The following is a 26,557-nucleotide window of genomic DNA, read 5'->3' on the forward strand; positions in this document are numbered from 1 at the left end:
ACCAATCTAAATCTTAGAGCAGTTGGGATTTTTTGATGGAAAAAATACCCGGGAATCGGTTCAGCCACCGCATTAGTATATATGCCATCGTCGTGCCCGATTCCACCACATCAATAATAGAACCATCACGACTGAGTGAAGAGAGTACAAAATCATTGGTTAATTTTTGTTTTCTTCAATGGCAGTCACCGGTAGTTGTCGCTGAAATTTCTGTCGAAATTTTCACCGGAACCCTAATGACCGATCATTCTAAGTGGATGGCCGACAATTGGGCACATTTTCAAAGTTGAAGGACTTAATTGTACTTCCGTGTAAAGTTTAAGGATCCATTTGACCATTTCCCTAAAAGAACATGGTTAAAATTAAAATTATTTGACATGATAGATTTAAATATAGTTATCAGATGTATAATTTGTGAATATTAAACCGGCCGAAAACATCACCACAATTTCCAGGTAGTATTCGAGGGCAAATTACGGTCCAAAACATCGTCGGAATATTATGAGTAAAAATAATGTACATTATGTGTTAGAATAATGTACATTACGTGTTAGAATAACGTAATTATGTATTCAAATAATGAATATTATATGTTTAGAATAATGAAACATCTGAGGTAACATACTGTACATTATGTTTTAAAATAATGTACATTATGCTTTAGAATAATGTACATTATATTTTTACAATAATTTACATTATGTATTATAAAAAATGTATGTTGTAACTGGGCGCACGAAAAATTAAAATTAAATAAAACAATGTCATTTTTAGACCGTGGTTTATACATCTGTGTAGACCATAGGTCCATGCAATAACTAGTGGATGTCGGGCCAGGCCTCTCTGTCGTCCACGGAGTGGGCTCACTGCTCATATCCATTAAATTTAACACGAGTACACGAAGGAAAAAATTTGAACGAACGCGCGCAATTCAACACATGGCGCATAAATGCTGACTGAAGGAGCCTAGGGTTTATGCTCAAAGTAGAAACACAGTGAACTCTTTGCACTAACTCCAAGTCAAAACCGAAGAAAAGAGCGGGAGTGACGACCACATTTCTGGCTAAGACGGTGATTTGCATCGGAAGATGTCTATCGGCGTCCGCGAACTCTGCGTTCTAGGAGAGTTCAAGCCATTGGGATTGGTCGCCGAAGCTCTAGATGGCAAATCCGCCGACAATTTCTCTGGCGATTACAGTTACTTCCTCTTCAGTCCAGAAGTCACCAAGCAAAGAGAAGTGGCCGACGACTTCAATGCAGCTTCGCCGTCCAGTGATCGGAGCGATCACGAGCTTTTTGTTAGAGGAAACCGGTAATTTCAGCTCGTATACATTTCCTAGCAATCCGTTTAAGGACACCAAAGCATGTACTTCCAGTCTTTGCACTGCAGAACACGTGGTTCAGAATTATTTAGAGGCTCTTGTTTGTGCTTGGTGACCAAGTCAATCCTGCATTGTAGCATTAATTCCCAATTTATTTTTTGGCAAAGTCAACAATTTGACTTGAATTTGGTGAAATTGTGTTAGGATAATATGGAGCATAGGCTCACGAGTGTATAAGAGGTTCACCTCACCCTCGCCAGTGATCAAGGTATCTCTTCTACACATGTTTCTCTGTATTTGTTTTAAACTGTTGTTTTTTGCTTAATCATTCTCCGGAATGCCTTCCATTGGCTAATTACTTACCAGATAACTAACTGATAAAGACCTATGAGCTCACCTGTTACTGACTTAGGTTGTTATCATTTCAAATAAAGGAAGTAAGGGTATTGGGTTCTTATTAGGAATGTATTAATGATCTCAATCGCAGAATATCTGATTAGATCTCAAGAAGTTGCTTTGCTGTTTTTCTAAGTTGGAGTAGGCTTACAAAAATTTCTGCAATTTCCTAGGCATGCTGGTGCCGGATGGGTGATGTGTCTGAAGCTGTTCTTTGTGTTCTACAAATTGACAGTTTAACAATTTATAATGCATCAGGTAATGTTCAATTATATATTCTTGATCTTTAACAGATTCGCTTAATTGTGTTTTTTCAGCCTGCTTAGAGTTTCTGGTTCTGAACATCTAATGTATGCATTAGCAATCACAATACTTTTAATACTAGTAAAAGTAGGAAGGAAATAAAAAGTAGGAAGGAAAAAAAAGTAGCAAGGAAAGAACTTGGGATTGCTTGAATTTTATCTCCTTCTGTCCTTTAGATATCCCGTGTGTAGAATAATGGTTGTTCATACCAAGTTGATTAGCGATTTAGTATTGCCAAATCACACCCTCTTTAATGCGGAGTATGTTTTTTGGTCTGTTCTGATTTTACTACCTAAAATCATTTTGGCTTATTGCTTTAATGTATCCTCTTATTCCTCTCTTTGCTCCCAACAGGTGAAGTTGTATCTGTCCCTCTTCCTCGCAACATTTTATCAATATGGCCTCTTCCTTGTGGTTTGCTTATCCAACAATCAGCAGAAGGGGGTTCACTGGCAAATATCTCATTTTCATCTTCTAGCCCATATTTAAGTCCCCGTGATATAGTTCGCTCAAAAAGGGATGTAAGCCCTCAACACAATACTAATACCATACATGGAATTGATTTTATTGTCAAGGGAGATGGATCTTCAATATCCTCACATCTGATATTGAAGGATCCCCTTGAAGAACCTCAGGTATGCATGGTTATCACCTTTATTATTGGTTCAAACTCTTTGGTATTCCCTTACTGTTTCTATATAGCTGCTACATTTATGTTAAGTTTATTCTTTTATTCCTTAGGTTATATGTATAGAAGCTCCTGGTCTAGATCTATTTATGTAGTTTTAGTGTTGTTACATGTTTCTTTTATGGCTTATTGCAGTCAACTTATGTTGAGGAAAGAGGGAAACTAAATGTAATGAGGGAATTTGATGAAAGAACCATATGGACGGGAGAGTGTGTTCCTCTGATGGCATCATATAACAAAGGTTTGCCTAGGTTATGCAATTAAATATTATATTTGTCCCTTTCTCATTTTGACAAAATAATCAAACAAATGATAAATTAATTCATTTCACAATTTTTGGATTCATCTGCAGCAAAGATGCAGCATTCCTTGTGGGTTGCAGAAATTGGTAACTCAGCTGTTGAAGTCTCAAATTCTAAATTCTCTAATGTCCCTTCTGGAGTGATTTCAAAACAATTTTCCTTCAGGAAGATATGGCAAGGGAAGGTTTCACAGACAGCTGCTAGTAAGGTGCTAATCCTTGGAAATGTTTTTTGATGCCATTTAAGATGAGGATATTTCAATGTTCATTTTTGGTTTATTTTTCAAACATAGGGAACATTTTAAAAATCAAAAATCCATATTGGATGCGCTCTGTTGCATATTACTGAACTTAATATGCTTTTTATGTTTTAACTAACCCTTTTGTTATTAGGCATAGTGCTAAACTATGAGTTATGAGGATCAGCTTATTAAGAATAATATCGATCAAACATATCATGTGAAAGTAAAGTTTGTGTCATGGGGAACTATTATATATGTTGATATTGAACCTATAGTTAAAACTTTAAGATTTAGTTATTTGAATGTGAATTAGACTTTGCAAAATAACTTAGTATTTCTATATAGTAACCTTTCGGAAGAGTAAAAGAATACTATTTATATATGTTTCTGTAGCTCATTAGAGGAATCACTAGTGTAATATGGCTTTATGGCATAGATTGATCTTAAACACATGGCTTTCGCATTACTATCATTTTCCAACCTTTGGAGACTTTTTGGTGGCTTTGGCTTGGTCTTTATGCACTGTGATGCTTGAATCTTCCATTTCTGTTCTTGGCAATTTACTGATGTCTGTCAAATGATTTTAATAGGTATTTCTTGCAAGTGATGATGATGCCTCACCCATTATTTGCTTTCTTCTCCAAGATAAAAAAAAGTTGTTGTCTGTGTGGCTCCAAAGTGAAGACATAAACAATGAAATAGTCTATGATATTAAACCTGATATGAGCTGGAGCATACCAGCAATCGCTGCAGTACCAGTTTCTGTTACTCGTCCAAGGTACATCTAATTTATGTCCTATATATTGTTCTTTTCATGCGTCAGTTATATATCATTTGTTGGAAAGCAAAATAATTTTTTTAAAAATGTTCAGAGTGAAAGTAGGAGCACTGCCATTTGCGGACATTGTTGCTTTGACACCAGAAAACATTCTTCTTCTCTATGTAAGATATTTATGATGCTTCTCCTCATTGAAAAGTATTATTGTCTTTTGTTATGTGATGACCTTTTTCTTGATGCATATTATGATAATATGATATTTCCACTGTCTTAAGTTTCTGGCTTTTGATTCAATATATTGTATCCCTACAGATTTGATTTCTTGATAGGCTCCTTTTTAAAATAGTAACATGCCTTCTGCTCATTGTTGCTGCTACATATGATTTATTATTAAACTTAGTCCTTTACAATTTCAGTCTGGGAAACAATGTCTGTGTAAGTATACACTACCGCCTTGTTGGGGTAAAGATCACTTGCCAGACAAGAACATTATGGAAGAAAAACCTGTTACCCATGATTTAAGAGTTGTTGGATTAGCTGATGCTGTTGAGGAGTGTATCAATGTTATTATGAATAATGGACAGGTACTGTTGTGAACTATTTTGTATTTATTTAATACATTTTTATTTTTATTTTTTTAGAGATGAAGTATCTATAAATCTAGCTTGTGCACTGTCAAATTTTAGGAATTCCTCCAATTTTCTGATATCTTATTTGACCAGTAAATCCCATTCCACCGTTGAAGGTACATAGATCTAATGATGAATTAAATAACACATAAATTTGAACTGTTTTTGACTTGCATTGAAGCTCCTCATAGAATATGAGAAAATAGAGAGCTAACAGTATTAAAAGGGTTTAATCATGTTAGAGCAAAGGATTATTATTATTATTTTTAATTTTTTTTTTAATTTTTTTTTTTTTTTTTTTGATGTATAGAGGTTATTATATCCTTCCTATTGTTGCTGATGCATATACCATAGCGCTTTTATGGCAATTACTATGAATGTCTATAACTTCATGTTTTGAGAATCACTATTTACTTTGCTTTAAGGTTTTAAGTAAAATCACTTTACATACACTGTTTGCAAAACTCAAATTCTTCTGCGTATTGCTTTCTTCAAGAAATGTCTTATGGGGTGGTTTATATCATGCTTTAAATGCACATATAACTGATTTATGTTAATTGAATGCTATGCATTCTACTTCAGTGGCTCTTTTCTTTGGTTCTGTCAGATTGATGTATTCACTTTTTGCTCTAGATTTACAGATGTGCATTACGCCGCTTCCCTTCATCATCCTTAACCAATGACTGTATCACAGCAATGGCTGAGGGGCTAAAATCTAGTTTCTACCATCACTTTCTTCTTCTTTTATGGAACAATGGTGATTCAGCTTATTTAAGTAGGAAGGATGCCACTGCTGATTCAGACTGGGAATCGTTTTATAATGTAATAGTGCAAATGTGCAGGGGTTCTACATATGCTTCTAAGGTGCCTTCAGATTTGACCTCATGTTCTTCATGGGAGTTTCTCATTAACAGTAGATATCACAAGCAATATTGTAAGAATTATCTTATTGCTGGAGTTCCTCAGCCAGTATCTTCCAATTGGCGGGGGTTTGATGCATCTGGGTTATTTGAAGACAGCACACAGAAATCTACAAAAGCATTTTATACTGAATTACTAGTTGAGACCCTGGATTCACTTCATGCAGTATATGAAACTTTGAAACTAGACAATCTCCGTAAAAGGTATATTTAATTTCCTTATATTGTGTCTTTCTTTTGTAATACAGTTATCTTTTTCTGGGGAACTTTTTTCTGTATCCCTCAGCATTCTCATTCCTCTTGTTATAAGCATGTACATTTCTTTTCAATTTTTTATTCTCGTTTTCTAATTGACTTTATAACTTTTGGTTACTATAAAATATTTCATTGGTAAGATGTGCCTAGCATCATATCACTGTTCTTTATTGATCACGTGACAGACAACTGGCAGTAGGTGAATAGATTTATCAGTGGCTTGACTGAATTTTAGAAATGGTGACATAATAGAAGATTACTAAGAAGAAAGGAAGCAATGCTCCATTCCATTTTTATTTGCCAATGTTCTTTGGGTGCATGCAATTATGGAATTGCTTGATTTGATAAATTGTTCTCACAGCATAGTGTGTTCAAGTGGAACTACATGGTTATGCTTTGCATGAGATCTGTCCATGAGTTTGAAAAACCCCATGTACTAGCCACGGCAAATGCCTATTTTCTGGTTCTACTATCTTTACAATCAGCAAATGGTTTATATGAGCTAAGAACATATTCGAGTTAGTTCACGACCTTGGACTGTTGTATATTTGATAGCTGTGTACTGCTGGCAATTCTTTTGCTGCTTCCTCATCTCTGTACTGTTTTCTCGATCTAGTTAAACATCCCTATTTTAATTGGTATCATCTGATGTGCTTTTCTTTGAAGGGACTTGCATATGCTGGTAGCTCTATTACATGAGGTTGCTGCTTTCTTAGATGAAGGTTGCTACTTGGATCATTATATACGCGACTTTCCTAGGCTTTTGAAAGGGTTTAAGATGCCCCCAAACACGTGTTCGCAGAAAATGCCTCCCAATTTATTCAGGTGGCTTGAAACATGTTTGCACCATGGATGTAGTTCTGCTAGTATTTCTGACCTCCCACCATTGATTTTTAAAGAAGGAAGCTCTGTTGTAAACTGGGCACGAAAAATTGTATCATTCTATAGTCTTTTATGTGGTGCTGATCAGTTTGGTAAGAGGCTATCATCTGGTGTTTGCTGCAATGTGGCATCTGGATCATCTCATTCCAGAGAGGAAATAACTGTCTTGGCAATGGTTGGAGAGAGATTTGGTTTACAACAACTAGATTTGCTGCCAGCTGGTGTGTCTCTTCCTTTGCGACATGTAAGTTTACAAACAATATATGTGTGTGTGCGCATGCGCAAATCTTATGATCTGAGATTTGTTGGCTTTTTTCCTATAGTTTGGTACGAAACCAAGGTAAATGGAATTTCATAGTTTTTCAACCAAAAAGAGTCTTGGTAATCTCAGCAAATTTTCAAGCCTCTTTTAATTGTTTTGGGGATTTGGCCTGCGAGGGGGTCGGGGTGTTGTAAACCAAGTTGATGTGTGCCTATTTTTCTCTTGTGCTCTACTTAACAAAGTTTGCTTTGTGCTTTCTTTATGTTTAGGCATTGGATAAGTGCCGTGAATGTCCTCCAATGAATTGGCCTCCTGCTGCTTATGTACTTATTGGCAGGGAAGATTTGGCTATGCCACGGTTAGCGTATTCAAGCAAATCAATGGATCTTGAACCCTATATCAATGCAAATTTAATATCTATATCTACTCCTTACATGTTGCACCTACATCCTGTGACAATTCCCTCCTCAGTATCTGACTCAATAGAGTTAGAGAACAACAAGCTAGAAGATGTAGATTCTCTTGAGGGGTCTATAGATGATGGCATGGACCATCTTTTCAACTCTAGCACCTTATTGCAGTATGGTCGTGATCTGCGACTAAATGAGGTCAGTCACTGTCAAGTAGACCTGATGAATAATGAATCAGTTTAAAGCATAGGATTCTGGTTATTTTCTGATCAATTTTTGGTTAGTGATAATTAAAACTATTAATGGGTGCACCATGTCAGGATAAATAACGCGGAGGAGCTATTGCCTATTGTGTTTTTAAGCTATCTTTGCTTGGATAGAAAATGTACTGTCCATTTCTAATACTAGATATGTGATATGTCACTTGCTTTCTTATAGGTTAGGCGATTGTTGTGTTCTGCTAGACCAGTAGCTGTTCAAACACCTGTTAACCCCACTGCATCAGATCAGGACCTTCAACAGGTAGCTTCTATTTGGATTCAGTTGCCCCAGATGCACACTGATACACACATGTATTTTTGTTATATATGTATATAAAATTTATTGCCGCTTCTTTGAATTTGTTGGTTGTTGCTTCAAGTGAAATATTAAGTAAACCTTTCCTATATATGACCTGTGGCACATCAATATGTAGTTTTGAGTCTTTCTATATGCCACATATACCTGTTTGGCAGTTTTGCTCATCAAACCAGTTTGAGTTCATCATTCTTCTTCAGCAGATGAAACTCTAATCTCCACAAGAAGGATGCCAGTAAAAACAAATTTCTGAAGTTATCAAAACTGCATTGGTTTTTATTTTGGCCTGTGGTAACGTGGTTTTTTCTTTTTCACAGTAAATCATAATCTTTAAGTTTTTCCTTAAGAAAGATTCTTTTGGAACCATATTTTCTGCTTGTCATGCTGTGGTATTTAGTGTTACCTAAATCTCAATGACCTTTTTCGTTTATTTGTTCCTCAACTGTTTCTCCATTCAAACTTTATTGATTGTTGTTTGATGCTAACTTCTGTTTGTTGGCACAGGCTCAATTATGGCAACTTGCACAGAGGACTACTGCCCTTCCATTTGGTCGTGGTGCTTTTACACTTTCTACAACTTACACAATCTTGACAGAGGTACCATTTACGGAGTACTTTTCAGTTAACTAGTTTAGAGGTTACCATTTATGAAAGTTTCAACAGTCTTATACTTCTTTTCTTCTTCCTTAATGGTGTTGCATTCGATACTTTAAATGTTTGTAGGCACTTGGAGTTCCAAAGCTTGTATTAGCAGGTCGGCTGCCAGCTCAACAAAATGCAACGGTATGTCTGAAAGAGTTTGATTGAAGGCACCACTCCTCTGTTCCAAACCGTCTTTTCCTTTACAGTTTCTGGATGAATAAATTCCTTTGTCCCCCCCTTTGTTTAGATTCTCTGTTTGCAATTCTAAACTATGTAGCCCTCAGTTGCTGCTCAATCCCCTGTTTGACTACAGTTAAATCATCTAATGGAGTTTTTCTACTTTTCACCTTATCATCTTTTGTTATTGACAGGTTAATCTAGATCCAAATGTTCGAAATATACAGGAACTTAAGTCTTGGCCTGAGTTTCATAATGCTGTTGCTGCTGGGTTAAGACTTGCTCCTATACAGGTTTGGTTTTGGCTCACTATAATATAGTTACAGATGGTCATTATGTAGTAAATTTGTCTGATTGCCTCATTTGATTTTTAAAAAATCATATCAAAGATTAGCATGTTGTTTAATCACTCTGTATCAACATATAACAAATTATGGAGTACTTGGTTCTCTATTTTTTTTTGCTATGACCATTTCAATTCTCTTCATTTCTTTTTGACATGTTTTTGTTTTCTTCTGCAGGGTAAATTGCCAAGAACATGGATAATATATAACAAACCTAAAGAGCCCAATGTTGTTCATGCTGGACTACTTCTTGCTTTGGGGTTGCATGGGCATCTTTGTGTTTTAACTATATCTGACATATACAAATATTGTTCAGAGGTCAGTAATATTATTGGGAAAAGTGTCAAATTTGTCCCCTAAGTCATTCGGATAGTGCAATTAGGTCCCCTAAGTAAAAAAAGCTCCATTCAGATCCCCTAAACCTGTAAAATAGTTCAATTGAGTCCAAATTTACCTGTATAGCAGGTTAGTTCATCCCCAGCTTGACACGTGTCGCCTTTAAATTTTTTTAAATATTTTTATTCTTTAAAAAATATATTTATTATTAAATTATTAATTTTTTTTTTTAAAAAAAAATTTCAGCCACCGGCGGTCCGGCGAGGACAGCCGGTGGCTGCCTCCTTCACGGACAGCCGTGGCTGTCCTCGCCGGACAGCTGGTGGCTGAATTATTATTATTTTTTAATTTTTAATAATTTAATAATTAATATTTTTTTTAAAGAATAAAAATAAAAAAAATATTTTAAAGGCGACACGTGTCAAGCTAGGGATGAATTAACCTGCTATACAGGTAAATTTGGACTCAATTGAACTATTTTACAGGTTTTGGGGATCTGAATGGAGCTTTTTTTTTACTTAGGGGACCTAATTGCACTATCCGAATGACTTAGGGGGCCAATTTGACACTTTTTCCTATTATTTTTGATAAATTTGTTTTACTTTCTGTGTCCTTTTGTTCCTTCTTATTCTCAGCTTTGCTTTGGAAGATTTGGTACTCTATAGCACTTTCTTTAAGAGTATAAGATAGATTATAGGTAGGTTGACCTGGTATTATTTTGAACTTAAATATGTTGAAATCAATGGCCTGGCATGGAGATTAGCCTTTATTATGTTATATATGGTAATAAAGGAGAAAATTCTATATTCTCCTGCAAATGAACAAAAGACATGCCCCATTCTGTGTAGGATACTAGAATCTTTATCTCAGAGATTGGCAACATTTCAAAACGACTATTTAACTTATACGTTTTGAAATTGAGGGCCTCGTATAGATCCTAGCCTATATTACAATGTCATTAAAGATAACAGTTCTATATTCTCATGCTGTCATGCAAATGGACAAAACACATGCCATTCAATGTAGCATCTTTGCCTCAGAGATTGCAACATTTCAAAAGACAGTTCTAAGAGATGATATACATGTCATTCTTTGTTTGGATATATATATATATATATATATATATATAGTTGATGTGTGGTAGGCTTGATTATTCTATGCTCAACTATGGTTGTACTTTTTTTAGGAAAATGACATTACAGCTTTAGGATTAATGCTTGGACTAGCAGCTTCATATCGGGGATCAATGCAACCAGCAATATCCAAGGTGAAATTTTGTCATCCCTTTTCTCTTAGTCCCCTCTCTCAACCCCTTTTTAACATTATAAGGGGGTTGGGGTGCACATGCTATCCAATGAATAGCACAGAAGTTTATGAACTATTTGCACTGTGTGGAGTATTGAATGGTTTTTTTAGGCTTTCTATCAATATTCAGATCATGTTAAAGGGTGAAAATAAGGTGAAGAAGTGGTTTTTTTTGGTATGAAGGAACAATAAGAGTGATATTAACTTATCATAATTCCAATCTTGGGAATTATAACAACTCTAAAATGACCTATTGCATTATAATTCTGATCTTAGAAACATTTACATTACAATCAATTAGTCTAGGTGATGAAGTAAAAGGCTGTGAGCACTGAGCAGCAGACCACAAATATTAGTTCCTCTAGGTGGGGCTATGACTATATGAGTGAGTCATTTTATGCATTATCTAATGTTGATGCTGTATGGGAGGACAAAAATGTGAAATGTTTGCATAAATGTGGCATTGCTGACGTGCACTGCTTTTATTCTAGCGTACAATTTGGAATCAGGGTCGGAATCCCCTTAGCTCTTTGTTATCATCAGAATCCTCTTGTGTATCAGTGGTCTCTTATCTACTTATTAGTGGAAATATCATTTGCTGTTAAAGATTTATGATACTAATCTTATTGCTTTGCAGTCACTTTATGTACACCTACCAGCACGCCATCCACCTTCGTATCCTGAATTTGAACTGCCAACACTCCTGCAGGTAACTATATTATTTGTTATAGACATTCACCATTCTAGCATCTCTAAGACTCTAATATAGTAATATCTTGTACTAACCGTCTAAGCAGATCAATAGCAAAAGTCTTGCCCTCTTCCTAAATCCAGCCTTCTTTCTGCTTCTATCTACCTTTTTACTATTTGTGGTTGGAATTAGAACTATCACACAGGTTCAATCCCTAGATGTACCAAAGAAGTAATATATTGTACACTTATTTATGAATGAATTCAATTTTCACTTGGGGTTGCATATGGGCCTCTAAGCCCCATATTATAGAGAAATTTTCAATTCTGTGTTCCTAATTCTCTTATATAAGATTAGGCTTAGAGACCTGTGGGTAAGTGTATAACAAAGTGGAAACCATTTTGACCTCTTAAAATTAATTACTAATAGCTGGTCAGGTCAAGTAATAGACGAGTGGTGTTTTTAAATTTGCACCTGGGGTAACTGAAAATTTTGGCACCTACCCCTAACCCACATGGATTGGATGCAGGTGAATACTTGTGGGCCAGATAAAAATTGCCATCCCTATGAACATCAAAACAACCATTAATATTGAATGGCAAAGCCTGTAACCTAATATCAATTTGAAGTCACTAAGAAAAGCAAAGTCCCATGGAGCATATAATAAAGACAGTTGCTCCCAGCATCTAAAACCAAGCACAAACAAAATCTTTCTTGAACAGCCACAATTGCTGTATTCCCTCTTATTAGATATAGATTTGGGATAAATATGAAGATTATTATTATTATTTTTTTTTCAGTATTCAAAAGCTTTTTAAGATAGGATTGGGCATAATAGTTGTGCACTGATTTCCAAATAAAATTCTAATTGTCTACTGTCATGTTTTAACTTTTAAGATATTTGTTGTTTTTGGGGTGAGAACTTTTTACTTACAAATGTTGTTTTATACTTGGCAGTCAGCAGCACTCTTGTCTCTTGGCCTTCTGTATGAGGGATCTGCCCATCCTCAAACTATGAAGTTTCTTCTGGTACTTTGCACTTTAATATTTGAAAGTTTCTGTCTGTATGTTTGAAGTTCACTAGTAATCTAGTATGTCAAATTATTAGGATGTTTTATGTTTTTGAGATTCAGCTATAACTATTGTCATAATTTCAAGCTGTTGGGTAATGCAATAATCAGAGTGGTTAGCAAGTTATCAGTTCTCTTGTCGCCTTCAGTTTTTATTCCCTTGGAAAAGAGACACAAAGAGAGAACTGTTCTGTTCCTTCTTGATCTTGCAAACTCATGTTAAAAGAGAAATGATTTTATCCATTTTGCAATATTACTTTTTCCAGGTTCTTATTTTGTTATTCAGAGAGTTTGTATGGGGATTCATGGAATTTGTTTTGAGACATAAGGTCTAGTATGTGCTCACAGGGGTACTTGGTGGCTTACTCAAAGACACTCCCTCATCATTGGAGTGTCCACTTGACTAATTAAGGGTCAAACCAATAGTTCTTTGCTCATTTTCTTCTTCAATATTTTAATGCAGTTTAAAATGCTTCCATTTATTTAATTTTTATTTTTATTTTTATTTTATAACATAGCTTCTATACACACACACACACACATATTTGCAGATATTAAATTAATTAGTACAAAAGTTTTAGTAGAAAGGGAGTTGAATTAGCTCTTGTTTAAATCACACATAAAATGGGGTGGAGGGAATGCTTCAATAGTAATGGGTTGTGATGTGATTAATGCGCAAATTACATTTTACTATTAATTTGTATGCAGGGTGAAATAGGCCGTAGAAGTGGAGGGGATAATGTACTTGAGAGGGAGGGTTATGCACTTTCAGCCGGGCTTTCATTGGGACTTGTTGCATTGGGTATGATTCTCATTTTAATTACCACTTAAGGATTTGTGTTCGTGTCTAACTATTGTTTTTGTCTGAAGGTTGTGGAGAAGATGCCCTTGGCTTCATAGACACGCTGGTAGATCGATTGTTTCAATATATTGGTGGCAGCAATCATCCAAATGTACATGCGGTTGCCTTTTTTCTTCAATGGATTACAATAAAATGATATAATAATTATTATAATACTGATTACTGACCAAAAATATTTGTTTTTTTTCAATCTCTGAATTATTTTTCTTATCCAAACCTTCTCAGGAGAGGTACTCATTACTCACACTGCCAGTTGATGAGCACAACCGGAGTGCAGGGCAGGTTGTCTAATCTTAAAATTACGTATAATTGATTAATTGTAAATTGTCCACCTTGTTTTTTGAACTCAACATCTGAATTAGAATTTGAGATCAATTATCCCTACTCTGAATGCATGCTGCTTTTACTGTTTTAGGTAATGGATGGCACATTGATCAACATTGATGTTACTGCTCCTGGAGCCATAGTTGCTCTAGCTCTCATCTATTTGAAGGTAACCTCTGTTTTTGTTTTTTGTTTTTTTGTTTTTGTTTTTTTTTTTTTTTTTTTTTTAAATTTTATTATAAATTTGATATGTTCTCCACTTCTCCTTTGATATACTTCTGTATAGTTATTTCATGATATATCTCTTTTCCTACCTATTCTTTAAAACTCGTTCATTTGGCCACCTTTATCATTTACAGACTGAATCAGAGATGATATTCTCAAGGTTATCTATTCCACAGACACGCTTTGATCTACAGTATGTGCGACCAGACTTCATAATGCTACGCATTATTGCTCGGAATTTGATAATGTGGAGCAGGTTAAATTGAATCCATAAGATATCAGTCGTAAATAGGTTAGTTAGTTGGTTCTTAAGTTTTTCACAGTCTATTTGTATTTGGCAGAGTTCATCCATCTGAAGAATGGATTCAGTCACAAATTCCACAAGTTGTTCAACATGGTATAGCAGGCCTTGGAGATGATATGGATAACTTGGATGAGGTTGATGCCGAAGCATTTGTTAGAGCATATATCAACATTGTGGTTGGAGCATGTATTTCTCTTGGTGAGTTGTTTTATGGAATTGATACTGTTTGGTGAGTGTATAATTTGCCTTTTGGTACGTCTTTTGGATTTGAAAATGGTTTCATGCTTTATGCAATATAGGTAGTTATATCAGTCAGTCAGTCAGTCAAAAGTAATTTGGACTCAAAAAATTCACAATATAGCATTCTTTCTTGTGAATGCATCACCGTTTCTTAATGGTCAAGGGTTCTGAATTCTAGCTTTGAACTTCTAACATATATGCCATAGGTTTTTGTATGATATCTACTTAGCTAGTGATTTTAAGTGGTTCTTATAGGTTATAACTATCTTGATTCATCATAAATTAATGGCTCTTAGTAAGTATAATGGTATTTAGTAGTGGACTGCTTATATTTTTTATTTTTCAATACATTTGTTTGAACCTCAACCTAACATTTGATGATGCTCACAGGGTTGAGATTTGCTGGCACAAGAGACGGTAATTGTCAGGAGCTGCTTTACAAGTATGCTGTGTATTTCATTAACGAGGTCTGTCCTTTAAATTGATGCTTCTAGATTTGTATTCAGCATTATTGAGGATAATAAAAATGAATATAAAGTAAATGTTACAATGCCTACCCTCTCTAAGCTTAAGTTTTTAGTTGAGGTGGAGCACATGATTCAATGTAGTATTATATCAGGTAGAGGTACTAGGTTCTCCCACTTGCCACCTGTTAGCAAAATATTTCTTCTTGTTTGGCCAATTATAAAATGTGGCCCCAAGATGGTGGGGTGGGTTGAGGATAATAACTAAAGTATTTAAAGGTTACCATATCGAACATCTTAAGCTTTTACTGAAGTTGAACACAATTCATGTTCTACTTCTCCATGTGCAGATAAAGCCTGTTTCTTTTACAAGTGCTCATACCCTCCCAAAAGGGCTATGTAAGTATGTTGATCGTGGGACACTTGAAACATGCCTTCACCTTGTTGTTCTTTCCCTATGTGTGGTAAAAATTTATTTTATATGCTAGTTTTTTTAGCATTATCTATTGAAAAACATTCTGAGATAGATTTTTGTATTTTCAGGTTATGGCTGGTTCTGGGCATCTGCAGACATTCAGATTGTTGAAATTTCTACGCTGTCGAAATTCCGTTGATGGGCACTCAAGTTATGGTATTCAAATGTGTGTAAGTACTCCTGCCATCTTGTTTTAGTTGGACTAGGTTTAGGAGACAACGCTAGTGCTTCTCCCTCTCCTGTCATTACATGGATCTCATTCATTTCAGGTAAGCTTAGCCATTGGATTTCTGTTTCTTGGAGGTGGAAAGCTGACCTTCTCAACCAGCAAAAGTTCTATTGCTGCTTTGCTAATAACACTTTATCCACGATTGCCAAATGGACCTAATGACAACCGATGCCACCTTCAGGTAACTGCAAAAGTGCTGTGCCTTGTATTCTGGAACATAAATCATATTTTACTATGTATTGTGCATTACTTCAGTGAGGTGTTGATCACTAATATGAATTGGACAGGGATATGTATAATAGATTAGGTTATGATTCTTTCTGGTGGATAGGATTTACCCTTTAATACAAGGGACTAATCTTAAACTAGAAATATTAGAGCTTCATTATTGGGATGTTTTATAAGCTAAGGCAATCATCATTACAGGCATTCCGACATTTATATGTTCTAGCAACGGAAGCTCGTTGGGTTCAGACAGTCGATGTTGACACTGGTTTGCCTGTCTATGTACCACTTGAAGTTACTATCAAGGAAACTGAAAACTATGCAGAAACCAGTTTCTGTGAAATCACTCCTTGCATTCTTCCTGAGCGTTCCATTGTAAGTGTTGGTTGTTTCTGTGTTCAAGGCTTCAAGAAATTAGTTGCATTAATGCAGGATATTGCCATGTTTTAAATTTTATTTTTGTTCTAGTATTATCTTTGTATTCAAATCACAATACAGTAGGATTAAATAGGCTGTCTAACATGGACTGCAGTTGAAGGCTGTTCGTATTTGTGGTCCTCGATACTGGCCTCAAGTCATGGAGCTCATTCCAGAAGGTAGATTTACTGATGGTGGTTAATGCTTCTCAACGATGTTTAAAAATGTTGCTATATATATTCCTATATCTGCCAACATTAACAATAACTCTTGTACAGAAAAACCATGGTGGATTTTGGGGGACAAGAGTGACCCCTTCAATTCTGGTGTACTCTATGTGAAGAGAAAAGTAGGAGCTTGTTCATATGTTGATGATCCTATAGGATGTCAATCGCTGTTATCACGGGCAATGCATAAAGTTGGTGCTTCATTCAAGGATCTTTTGATCTTTCATACTTTGCATCGATTATTTTAATCAAATTAAATCTCTTTGCTCCAGGTTTTTGGTCTTACACACTTGAGAGCTTCTGCAAGTTCCAAGTCTATAGCTGGTATCACTGTAGATCAGTTGGTTAGTGCATTCTCATCTGATCCAAGCTTAACTGCCTTTGCCCAACTATGCTGTAATCCTTCCTGGAATACCAGGTATGCAAATCCTGTCACTGTTTATCCTATTTCACAATTTTGCTTAATAGCCTATTGAGAATTAATAAATACGAATGAAATTGAATATTTCTGATTAGTGGCAACTTGTTTAATATATCTTTAGGTATGGAATTGCCTTCCACGAGTATTGTTTGCAGGTGCTGTTTGAGTGTGTGAGTAAGGACAGGCCAGCCCTTTTACAGGTAACTTATGAACTTGCCCTATGTGATTAGATGCACGCCAGCATAGTCTGAGTTTCTTGCTTATAAATGCAGTAATGTATCACTCAAATGTCTTCCTGATGTTATTTTGTTCTTACTGGAATGCTATTTCAATCTTATTTGGTACAAATTTCTGGTACTGTGAAACTCGCAGGTGTACCTGTCCTTGTACACTACAATTGAGTCCATGGCAGAACAAGTTACTGCTGGTGCCAGTAGTTTAGGCGATTCAATTTTCCTCTATAGTCTAAAGGTATGTTCTGTTTGTACATCTTCTCAATGATAGTGTTGGGCTACAGATTTAACATTTGACAGTTTGCCTCTCGTGTTCTTACCTTTTTGGTCTTCCCCAATGAAGCTTGCTCTATCCTATGGTGAATCCTTGATGAGTAAAATATTAACCACATCAAAAGGCGGCATCTTGCAAACAACTTTCCTGGGTTCAGTCAAGAAGCGGGTGGAAGAGATTCTCAGTTCCTCACCGGAGTTACAACGCAATCTTTTAGATTATATGAAATCAGGTAGATGGCCATCCGATGATTCCCTAGGAGGGCAAGCTTCAACTTATCTTTCTTGGTATCTACAATGGTATGGCGTGCCATCACCATATGAACTTAGAAGAGCCAAGGAGAAAATAAATGCCTTGGGTATGCCCTCATCCATTCCCTTATTGCATTTGTTATTTCCGAGAACAAATGTTTCTGCACTTGGTGAGATAAATAGTAGTATGTGTCTCTCTTAGGGACCGAATGTTAAGCCTAAGCTTAGTGTGATGTAATATTTTTTTCTACTTGGTGAGTCCTGACTTGTAAATTAGGAAGTGTGAAATGACAAATTAGGGTAATATAGGAAGGTGGAAATATCTGATCAGATGTATGAGTAAATTTAAGATTCATTTTAAGCAGTGTAAGAGAAGATTAGGTGTCGTCAGCTGTTTACAAAATGATTTCTCAGTTAACTACTGGGGTAGATATGATGTTTATTTAATGAGTTAATACTCAAAATCGTCCTCGACTATAGTGGTTTTTCTCAATTTCGTCCTAAACGACTTTGGTGACCTAATATCGTCCCAGACTTTTGTGTTTCGCTTAATTTAGTCCCAGACTTTTGTGTTTTTGCTCAATTTAGTCCCTCATTTGTTATTCTGTCCATTTGGTGTTAAATAAATAGACAATTCAGTAATTTTAATATTGGCATCTCTTTACTCATAGACATGTGAACTGCGAAATCTTTTTTTTTTTTTTTACGAATTACTCCCAGAATTACTCATAAAACTGCGAATATAAAATTTGATTTGCAGGTTCGGGAGTAATTCTGGGTGTAATTCGTACAAGAAAGAGGAATTTCGCACTTCACAAGTTGAAAGTAAAGAGAGATCAATATTGACATTACTGAATTGTCCCTTTATTTAACACTAATTTGACGGAATAACAAATGGAGGACTAAATTGAGCGAAACACAAAAGTCTGGGACGATATTAGGTCACCAAAGTCGTTTAGGACGAAATTGAGAAAAACCACTATAGTCGAGGACGATCTTGGGTATTAACTCTTTATTTAATGACTAATGGGCACATTTAAGTGATTTAATTCAGTGTTGTATTATTTTTCTAGGGGTGCATGTGAAAGTGTTTTTTCTTTTTCAATAATATAATCAAATATATAGGCACAGCCTGGAATCATAAAAATTTGGTGATACCCGAGTTATAGGTGCATTGTTTGACTGTTTTAAAAGTTTTTTTTGGTACATTTAGAAGATACAAATTGAGGTTAATGTGAATATTGTTAAAGTATAAGGTTTTATTAAAATAACTCTTTTGTTTATTATGTCTTTTCATCAAAGCAAAATTTATTTTACAATGTGTCATACGTCAAATTGGGTCTGGTTAGCAATAGTAGGTGAGGAAGGCAAAAAATATAAGTGCTATTAAAAATGAAATAATGCCACACGCCCATACATGCTTTACTAAACCTTATTATTGTATTATTTTTAGGAATACATATTAAATTTGTTAAGGATTTTGAGTTTTGTATTTATTTTATATTTTATTAACTATTTAAAATTAATTTACTAGAATGTCAATGTAGTGGATACCTTTGGCACCTACTTGTACCTACTAGAGCTTATGCGAGTTTTTAAATTGTACACCCACTACGGACGGTGGTGCGGGCAAATTATACTATGCACGGACGCACGGTAGATAAATATTCATTATTAATAGAAAAAAAAAAGGGTAAACATGTTTATGAACTTTACTCAAAAAATTAATTAGGTTCTTAAACTTTTAAACGTTATAATAAAATTTATAAACATATTATTTTGGAGTATTAAAATTGTGAAATCGATTGGTGACATGTTATTTCAAGTCATTAGGGTTCTAGTGATCCCCTGGCAAACTCCGGCGAGGCTCTGACTAATTTTCAGCAACAAGACACTGTGTCGGTGTTTTGTTGCTGAAAATTGGTCAGAGGCTCGGTGGAGTTCGCCGGAAGATCGCCGAAATCTTAATGACTAGCAATCACAATTCATAGGTCATCAAAAAGTTTTTGGACTTCAATGCTCTAAAATAACATCTTTGTGAGTTTAATTGTATCTTTTGAAAGTTGACCTAATTGATTTTTTGAGTAAAGTTCATGAGTCTATTTGATCTTTTTTCCTTTTTAATATATTGAATGTTCATTTCTTGTGTACTGAAAATTCATTAATTGGTACTTGGTAGTATATTAAATAATAAATCTTTTAGTACACAAAAATTAAATATTAAAAAAAATAAACATTCAATGTATTAAAAATAAATCATAAATATATTAAAAATGAATCTTATGTGAGTGGTGTACCATCATCCATTTTCTAATCATTTAACAATGCAAAGTTGGGATATCTTTAAAGTTAATAATGCTGCTTTTTAATTAGAATGAAATTATGTAAAAGTATGATTTTATAACTTTCCAAGCCAAAAGTCATTAAAAAAATGTGATGAAAAATAAATGGGAGTCTAGTGCAATTCAGAGTTTAATGAGAATATTATTAAATTATACGGAGTAAAACATTTTAAAAAGAACTTTTTTCTTATTATATTTCTTTTCGTCAATGCAAAATTCATTTTACAATATGTCCCCGAAAAAGAAAATAAGTAGGCACCACCCTAAACAACAGTACAGAAAAGGTAAATTGGTAACCAGCAACTAATTAAACAATAAAACCCAAACTATATAAGGGAAGCAACTATACATTCTACCAACAAAATTAAACTTATGTGAATCAGTAAAATAAATTGCGTCACGTATCATGAACGAGAAATAATATGTGAGTATAGAAATTCGTTCCATGTGTCGGGCAGTCCAGGGAGGCACCAATGAATGCAATCGGCGTAGGTGGTTGGATCGGCCTGTTGCTCGGGGGTGAGCATTTTGCCTTGACGAATGGTGTGAACGGAGGTATGTGCATCTTTTCTGTACTCGGAGAGTTTGGTGATGTTAAGGAAGTGAACTGGCTTTTTCATGGTCCTTGTTATGTTTGATGCTATGGAGAATAGCCTATAGTCCGTGCCAACATTCAAGGGCATTGATGTGTTGAGAATTGGGCTGGTTTCCTTGGCACATTTTATCCCATTTGGGTTTTCCCAATCCAAACTCCTATTTGCACAATCACATAACAATAAATCAAACTTAATAACATCAATTAAGAAATTTAATTTGTATGAAAAGGGGACAATCTAGTAAATTAGTCAAACTTTTGGTTTGGTAATCACAATGTATGTTCTCTAAGTCCAATTCTCGGTGGGAGCAGCTAGTATATTGGTCTTTTCGGTTTGAACTGTTCAACTATGGACAACTTAGGTTCGTTTACCTCCTTATGGTCCTTTGCCGCCTAGAGTCACAAGGCGGGATTTACCCAGTATATATGGTAGTGATGAGTAGTGACTATGAGTTTCCCTCGTCATCTAAGAAAAGAGTAACGTTTTGATTTACAAGAAACCTATCTGAGGGTAAGCTTTGAGTGAAGCCCGCCTTGTGATTACAAAAAGACAAACCAACCTAGATTTTTCATATATAAGTGATTGACTTGAATTAAGAAAGTCAATAGAAAGCTCTCACGGGTCTATCGGTCAACCTAATTAGCTCATGGGAAAAGAGATGTGTGGCTTACTTGATATGAAGAGGAGACATGCTCATGAAGAAGACTTGGGTCCGGTTCGGATCCACATTTTTGTCGACCCACTTAGACCAAGTGCTCAACACCTTCCTGTAAGCTAAAGGCCGGTCAACCTCATCATATTCCGTCGCGCCTTTATCAAACGAGCCACGCCTGTTGGGCCAAACCCGGTTCACAAAAAAAAAAAAAAAAACCAAAATTCGGTTCAATTAATTTTATTTTGTTAACTAATAAAAATTTAAGGATTAAAAAATGAAAAAATTAATCAAAAATTTTGTGTCAAACGGCATAACTTTTACTCTCCCAAATGGAAGATTATATATTCGAACCTCATTCTAACAAAATCAATAATACTAAAAGAAAAACTGAAATAGAGTTAAATTGGTAAACTTACAGAACTTTCATGGAGAAAGTGTTCATCCACCAAATGTATGTGTTGAAGATGAGATAATCCACATTTTTCCAGTTTTTGCCATGTTTCTTGATGGACTTGGGCATGATAATCCGGTTCAATATGCTATGCATAGTCGGATCATCCGAATTCGACTCCACCAAAAATGGGGCCCAATAAAACTCCACCGTAGCATTATAATCCTACAACATTAATTTCAATCACATTATAACTCTTTATATTTATTAATCAATACAATATATAATATTTGGTATAACCATTTTTTATTTTTATTTTTTTGCAACTCTACCAAGTTAGTTCAACAATTGATTTGGTAATCACGAGATTCTAAGTTTGATTCATTGTGGGAGCTCTTTATTGACTTTCTTAGTTTGAGTTAGGTCTTCAAAGCGCATTTTCGGGTAGCGGCTACGGGTTTTCTCGTAAATCAAAGGGGCAGATATAACTAATTTTTTGTTTTGATTTTTTGGAGTAACGAGTGAAATTTACAACTACTACTCACAAGTGTATACTAAACTTCAATCCTATGTAATAGCGGACAAATCACACATGAGAGATAAGTTACACTAAAAAGAGTATGTGGTGGTTCGACCGAGAGGGTGTTTGACAACATTTTATTTTGATTTCTTACACATCCATCCCAAATGGTAGTCCACCCACTCAAAGAATATAATCTTGCAGGTCAACCAACCACTTAACCCAATAATTAGGTTAAAGATTAAATAACTTAAACAAATTAAAACATGCAAGCAACATTATATTATACAAACTAAGCAATTTTATATGTTACGGAGTATATATTAAATTGGATATGTTCTACCTATAAAATATAAATGGAACAATTCTTACTGTGAGGTTTATGGCATCATTGAAACTGTCAAATCCTAGGTATTAAAACAACTAACCAATAAAGTACAATAAATCTCTAACTTGAATTAGTAAACCTATATACGCTATAAGAAAACAATAAAAACATTAATAATATACTTAATAATGATTTAAATAGTAACAACTTAAATATTTATTGATTTAAGTGTTTTATCAATGAAAATTTATGGGTAAATTAAATACTTTATAATAATGAGGGAAGAAAATGACCTCAATTCTGAAAACGGATAAAGAACCAGTCTTGTTCAGGCTTTTCCTCCCTGGAGGAGAAACAGATTGAACCAAACAAACCATTGATTCCCATTGGTTTCTGTTTAATGAATCTCCCACAAACATCAGTCTCTTGTTCCTTAGCTTCTCCAGCAACAGTTTTGGTTTAAACCTGATGATGTATGAAACCAAAATCCCAGGTTATATTATATTTAATGATGTAACTAAGTAAAGAAAGATCTAGAAATTTGCTAAGAAAGAGCCCCAACGGACAGTTCAGTTGGTTCCTGAGTGATAAATTATGGATAAAGATACAAGATCGAATCCTACAGGCTTATTGCACTGCTGAAAATTATGAAATTTACGACCACCTGAAAATGATCTTAAATCAAGTTGAAAGTCTTGTTCCGACCACTTTTTACTTTCAACTTTTGCACACATGGCTATATGCTCAACACGTCCACTCACGTGTGCGGTGGGTTCCAAGCAACACGTCAACACGTGGACCGTAGTCGCTTATGGGTGGCGCTGACCTTTGGCATGGCTCTGATATCAAATTAAAACATGTACTCCATCACAACTAAAAGACTAAGCTTATAGTTGGATTGCACATTAATGGCTATATGCTCAACAAGGCTAGGATAAGGGAGTTTGGGGTTAGGAATTTTCAACTTTTGTGGAGAAGAATTATATTTGCTAAGAAATAATATTAATAAGGTTGTATTGATTACTTGGGTAAAGAGCAATCTCTGGGCTGCCATCTCCAGTTCTGATACATGGAGTCTCTTCTGCCGTTTCTCATGCAGGTTACTTGCGCCGTAAGAAACTCACATTCCGCCTCTTTGTAGAGAGGGTGGGTGGCGTTATCAAACACCCATTTCCCGGTGTAAAGATCGCAACTTTCCGGCGGCAATTCGATGCTTTCTTCTTCTTCCTCCTCCTCTTCTTCGCCTTGCTTTTGTTCATCGTCGTCGCCGTCTTCTCTGCCTTGTTCTTGATCGCCGGCGACGGGAAGTTCAATCTTCTCTCGCTCCGCCACGGAGGAAAGCGATCTGCTGCTGTCCGGCAGGTCATCACTGGCCGGAACCTTCGTGGCGTTTTCCAGAACCGGCAGGGTGGCTGTTGTTTCTTGAATTTCCGGCTCGCCGCCTTTGTGGGCGGAGATCGGGAACTCCGCGATGGACATGACGTCCTCGTTGTACATGAAACACCCGAAGACGAAAACGGAGAAAACCACCGCGAAGACGTACAGGTTGCCGTTCTTCCGCCCGCCGCCGCCGCCGCTCTTCATGTTGAAGAGCGTCTTCCGGCCGCCGTGAAACGGATGCATGAGAATTGAAGGCGGAGAACGGCGGCTGTGGGAGGAGACGATAACGGATAAGACAGGAAACGGTCGAAATTATGGAGCGAATAGAACCTGAGAGGCTGAGACTGAGATATATAGTTTGAAATGACATGTTTATATTATTTCTTCTCCGTTTGGTTTAACGGAGATTTGGTAAAATGGCGTTTTCTGCAGGGGACTATTCTGGTTCTGAGTGGTTTAAGGGTTATTGTCTTTCTCTTAAACTTATAAGAATTTTTTTTTTTTTTTGAAAAAATATTTTTTAAGCAATATAAGAAAACCTCATATACTTTGTTTCCAACAGATTGAATCTTCAACTCCAAGGGCTCCCACGCTCCTTTGAAATGTTGCTTCCATACGGTTACTGGTGAGATTCGATTTCAGGTCATTATTCGTAAACTTTACCCCTATGATCATCTGAGTTGTTTATGCAAACAAAAAGTGTACAAGATATAAATATCGTCTTGTGAACCTAATTGATAAAAAATTAAAAAGAAATAAATTATTCTAAATTGTTTATAATTAATAGATTGAATTAATAAGTTATTCTCATGTGGAGTCGAATTTGTAACCGTATTAATTTCTATAACTACTATGGTTGCTGAATCACGGATTGGTTAAAGAAAAGAAAAGAGGATGGAGGAGTGAATCTAAAGCGTTGCAGGTTAGTTGATCCCGTTGACTGTCGTTTTCGACATTGTACGGCATGCGGTAAAAAAAAATAATGCTTCCGATACATTGGAAATTGGAGTTTATAATATATTGAAACTATGAAGTCAAATGGTATCTAAAATCTCAAAATATACATATATATATATATATATATATATATATATAAATTTAAGATCATATGAGAACACCTGCTTAGGTGAGAACGTGAGAACAAATCGTGTGCATCCATCTAATATTTTTTAATGGTCTAGATTAGATTAAGTGTGTGCGAACGCGCATTAAATGTGTGCAAATGCGATTAAGTGTGTTTACACACATTTAATGCGCATTCGCACACACTTAATCTAATGTATACCATTAAAAAATATTAGATGAATACACATGATGTGTTCTCATGTTCTCACTTAAACACATGTTCTCACTGGAACCCTGCCCTATATATATATATATATATATATATATATATATATATATATATATATGTCTTACCAATATGAGAATTGATTCCAACATTTTTTGTGAAGAAGAATCTGCGGAATACATGTTTAAGAAATTCAAGATAAATTTCATTCGGGAACAAAATAAAGTGACGAACATGCTTGTGAGAGAGACCGCTGATCAAGAAGAGGATGAATGTATCTTTGAGACTGCTCCAAGGAACATTGCAAGCTGTTTCGTATGGATTAAGACTAGTACGTATTAGGACTCTTTGTATATGAGTCATTATATTAAGACTAGTATTAAGACTTTTTGTATCTGAGTCATTATATAACTATCTATTCTAGTCTCCTTATGATTCTTCTTGTCTTTACAATAGTAATAACAAATTTATTAAATACAAAGAGTCGTAATACTAATCCTAATAGCATGGAAGAAGCTGGCACCCTTGGCGCTGCTAATTACAATGTGAGGATTAGTTACAAATCCTGGATTCAATCCTCCTTTCATTTGAAAAAAGATAAATTTCATTCAAAGTGATATTCATAGTTCGTAATTATTCAATCAAAGAGCCCATGTGCGATATGGTTAACCAATCAAGAAACGTTATCTCAAACAAAATGAGTTCTAATATTAGTTGTAGCAATTGTTATAAAATGAAAATAGTAATGATATGAGTTCATATCACTTGCTCAACTTAATTATATAGAGTAAGGTGGCAAATTATGCTGTGCATGGTGCATACGGATGCAAAAACGACATCGTTTTACTTAAAAAAAATTATTTTCGATTGTCGTTAGTTACATAAACATATGTTCATAATTTTATAATTTCACATTCTGAATTTATAGTCATGGAATTATGGATGTGTAGTTATGCAATTTTGGATTTATAGTTATGATGAAGTTATGGATGTGTAATTATGCATACAATTCTGAATGTATAGTTATGAAGTTATAATTTCACATTTTGAATGTATAGTTATGATCGAAGTTATTGATGTGTAGTTATGCAATTCTGGATTTATAGTTATGAAGTTATGGATGTGTAGTTCTGCAATTATGGATTTATAGTTATGAAGTTATTGGTGTGTAGTTATGCAGTTCTGAATGTATAATTTTGAAGTTATGGATGTGTAGTTATACAATTTTGGATTTATAGTTATGGATGTGTAATTATGTAATTCTGGATGTATAGTTATAAAGTTATATATGGATGTATAGTTATGCAATTCTGATTTTTTTTTTTTTAAGTCGGACGTCAAAACGACGTCGTTG

The 26,557-nt window shown here is 35.1% G+C and overlaps 2 protein-coding genes across 3 annotated transcripts; one reads left to right on the forward strand and one right to left on the reverse strand.

Moving 5' to 3' along the window:
• The first annotated feature begins 854 nt into the window (after nucleotides 1-854).
• LOC109147962 (anaphase-promoting complex subunit 1) lies at nucleotides 855-18,118 on the forward strand. 2 transcript variants are annotated; one of them, XM_019295649.1, is made up of 37 exons: nucleotides 855-1,312; nucleotides 1,527-1,590; nucleotides 1,892-1,976; nucleotides 2,376-2,656; nucleotides 2,845-2,950; nucleotides 3,062-3,219; nucleotides 3,843-4,030; nucleotides 4,125-4,194; nucleotides 4,447-4,614; nucleotides 5,293-5,783; nucleotides 6,501-6,960; nucleotides 7,248-7,586; nucleotides 7,827-7,910; nucleotides 8,469-8,561; nucleotides 8,688-8,747; nucleotides 8,978-9,076; nucleotides 9,305-9,445; nucleotides 10,650-10,730; nucleotides 11,406-11,477; nucleotides 12,417-12,488; nucleotides 13,238-13,331; nucleotides 13,400-13,482; nucleotides 13,617-13,673; nucleotides 13,807-13,884; nucleotides 14,075-14,196; nucleotides 14,282-14,442; nucleotides 14,875-14,951; nucleotides 15,299-15,412; nucleotides 15,492-15,593; nucleotides 15,693-15,833; nucleotides 16,079-16,252; nucleotides 16,410-16,473; nucleotides 16,573-16,712; nucleotides 16,794-16,939; nucleotides 17,064-17,142; nucleotides 17,315-17,413; nucleotides 17,519-18,118. In XM_019295649.1, the coding sequence occupies exons 1-37, from the start codon at nucleotides 1,089-1,091 to the stop codon at nucleotides 17,900-17,902; spliced, it is 5,451 nt and encodes a 1,816-aa protein (XP_019151194.1). In that variant the 5' UTR covers nucleotides 855-1,088; the 3' UTR covers nucleotides 17,903-18,118. The 2 variants fall into 2 exon arrangements, with proteins under 2 accessions (XP_019151194.1, XP_019151195.1); XM_019295650.1 differs by lacking the exons at nucleotides 8,688-8,747; nucleotides 8,978-9,076; nucleotides 9,305-9,445.
• Nucleotides 18,119-20,223: 2,105 nt separating this feature from the next.
• On the reverse strand, nucleotides 20,224-24,258 carry LOC109147964 (protein ESKIMO 1-like). The gene is made up of 5 exons (XM_019295652.1): nucleotides 23,557-24,258; nucleotides 22,826-22,997; nucleotides 21,710-21,909; nucleotides 21,310-21,468; nucleotides 20,224-20,795 (listed from the first exon to the last, which is right to left on the reverse strand). The coding sequence occupies exons 1-5, from the start codon at nucleotides 24,153-24,155 to the stop codon at nucleotides 20,447-20,449; spliced, it is 1,479 nt and encodes a 492-aa protein (XP_019151197.1). The 5' UTR covers nucleotides 24,156-24,258; the 3' UTR covers nucleotides 20,224-20,446.
• Nucleotides 24,259-26,557: the final 2,299 nt, after the last annotated feature.

This window comes from Ipomoea nil, unplaced genomic scaffold (assembly GCF_001879475.1).
Source record: "Ipomoea nil cultivar Tokyo-kokei standard unplaced genomic scaffold, Asagao_1.1 scaffold2036, whole genome shotgun sequence".
Lineage (NCBI taxonomy): Eukaryota > Viridiplantae > Streptophyta > Magnoliopsida > Solanales > Convolvulaceae > Ipomoea > Ipomoea nil.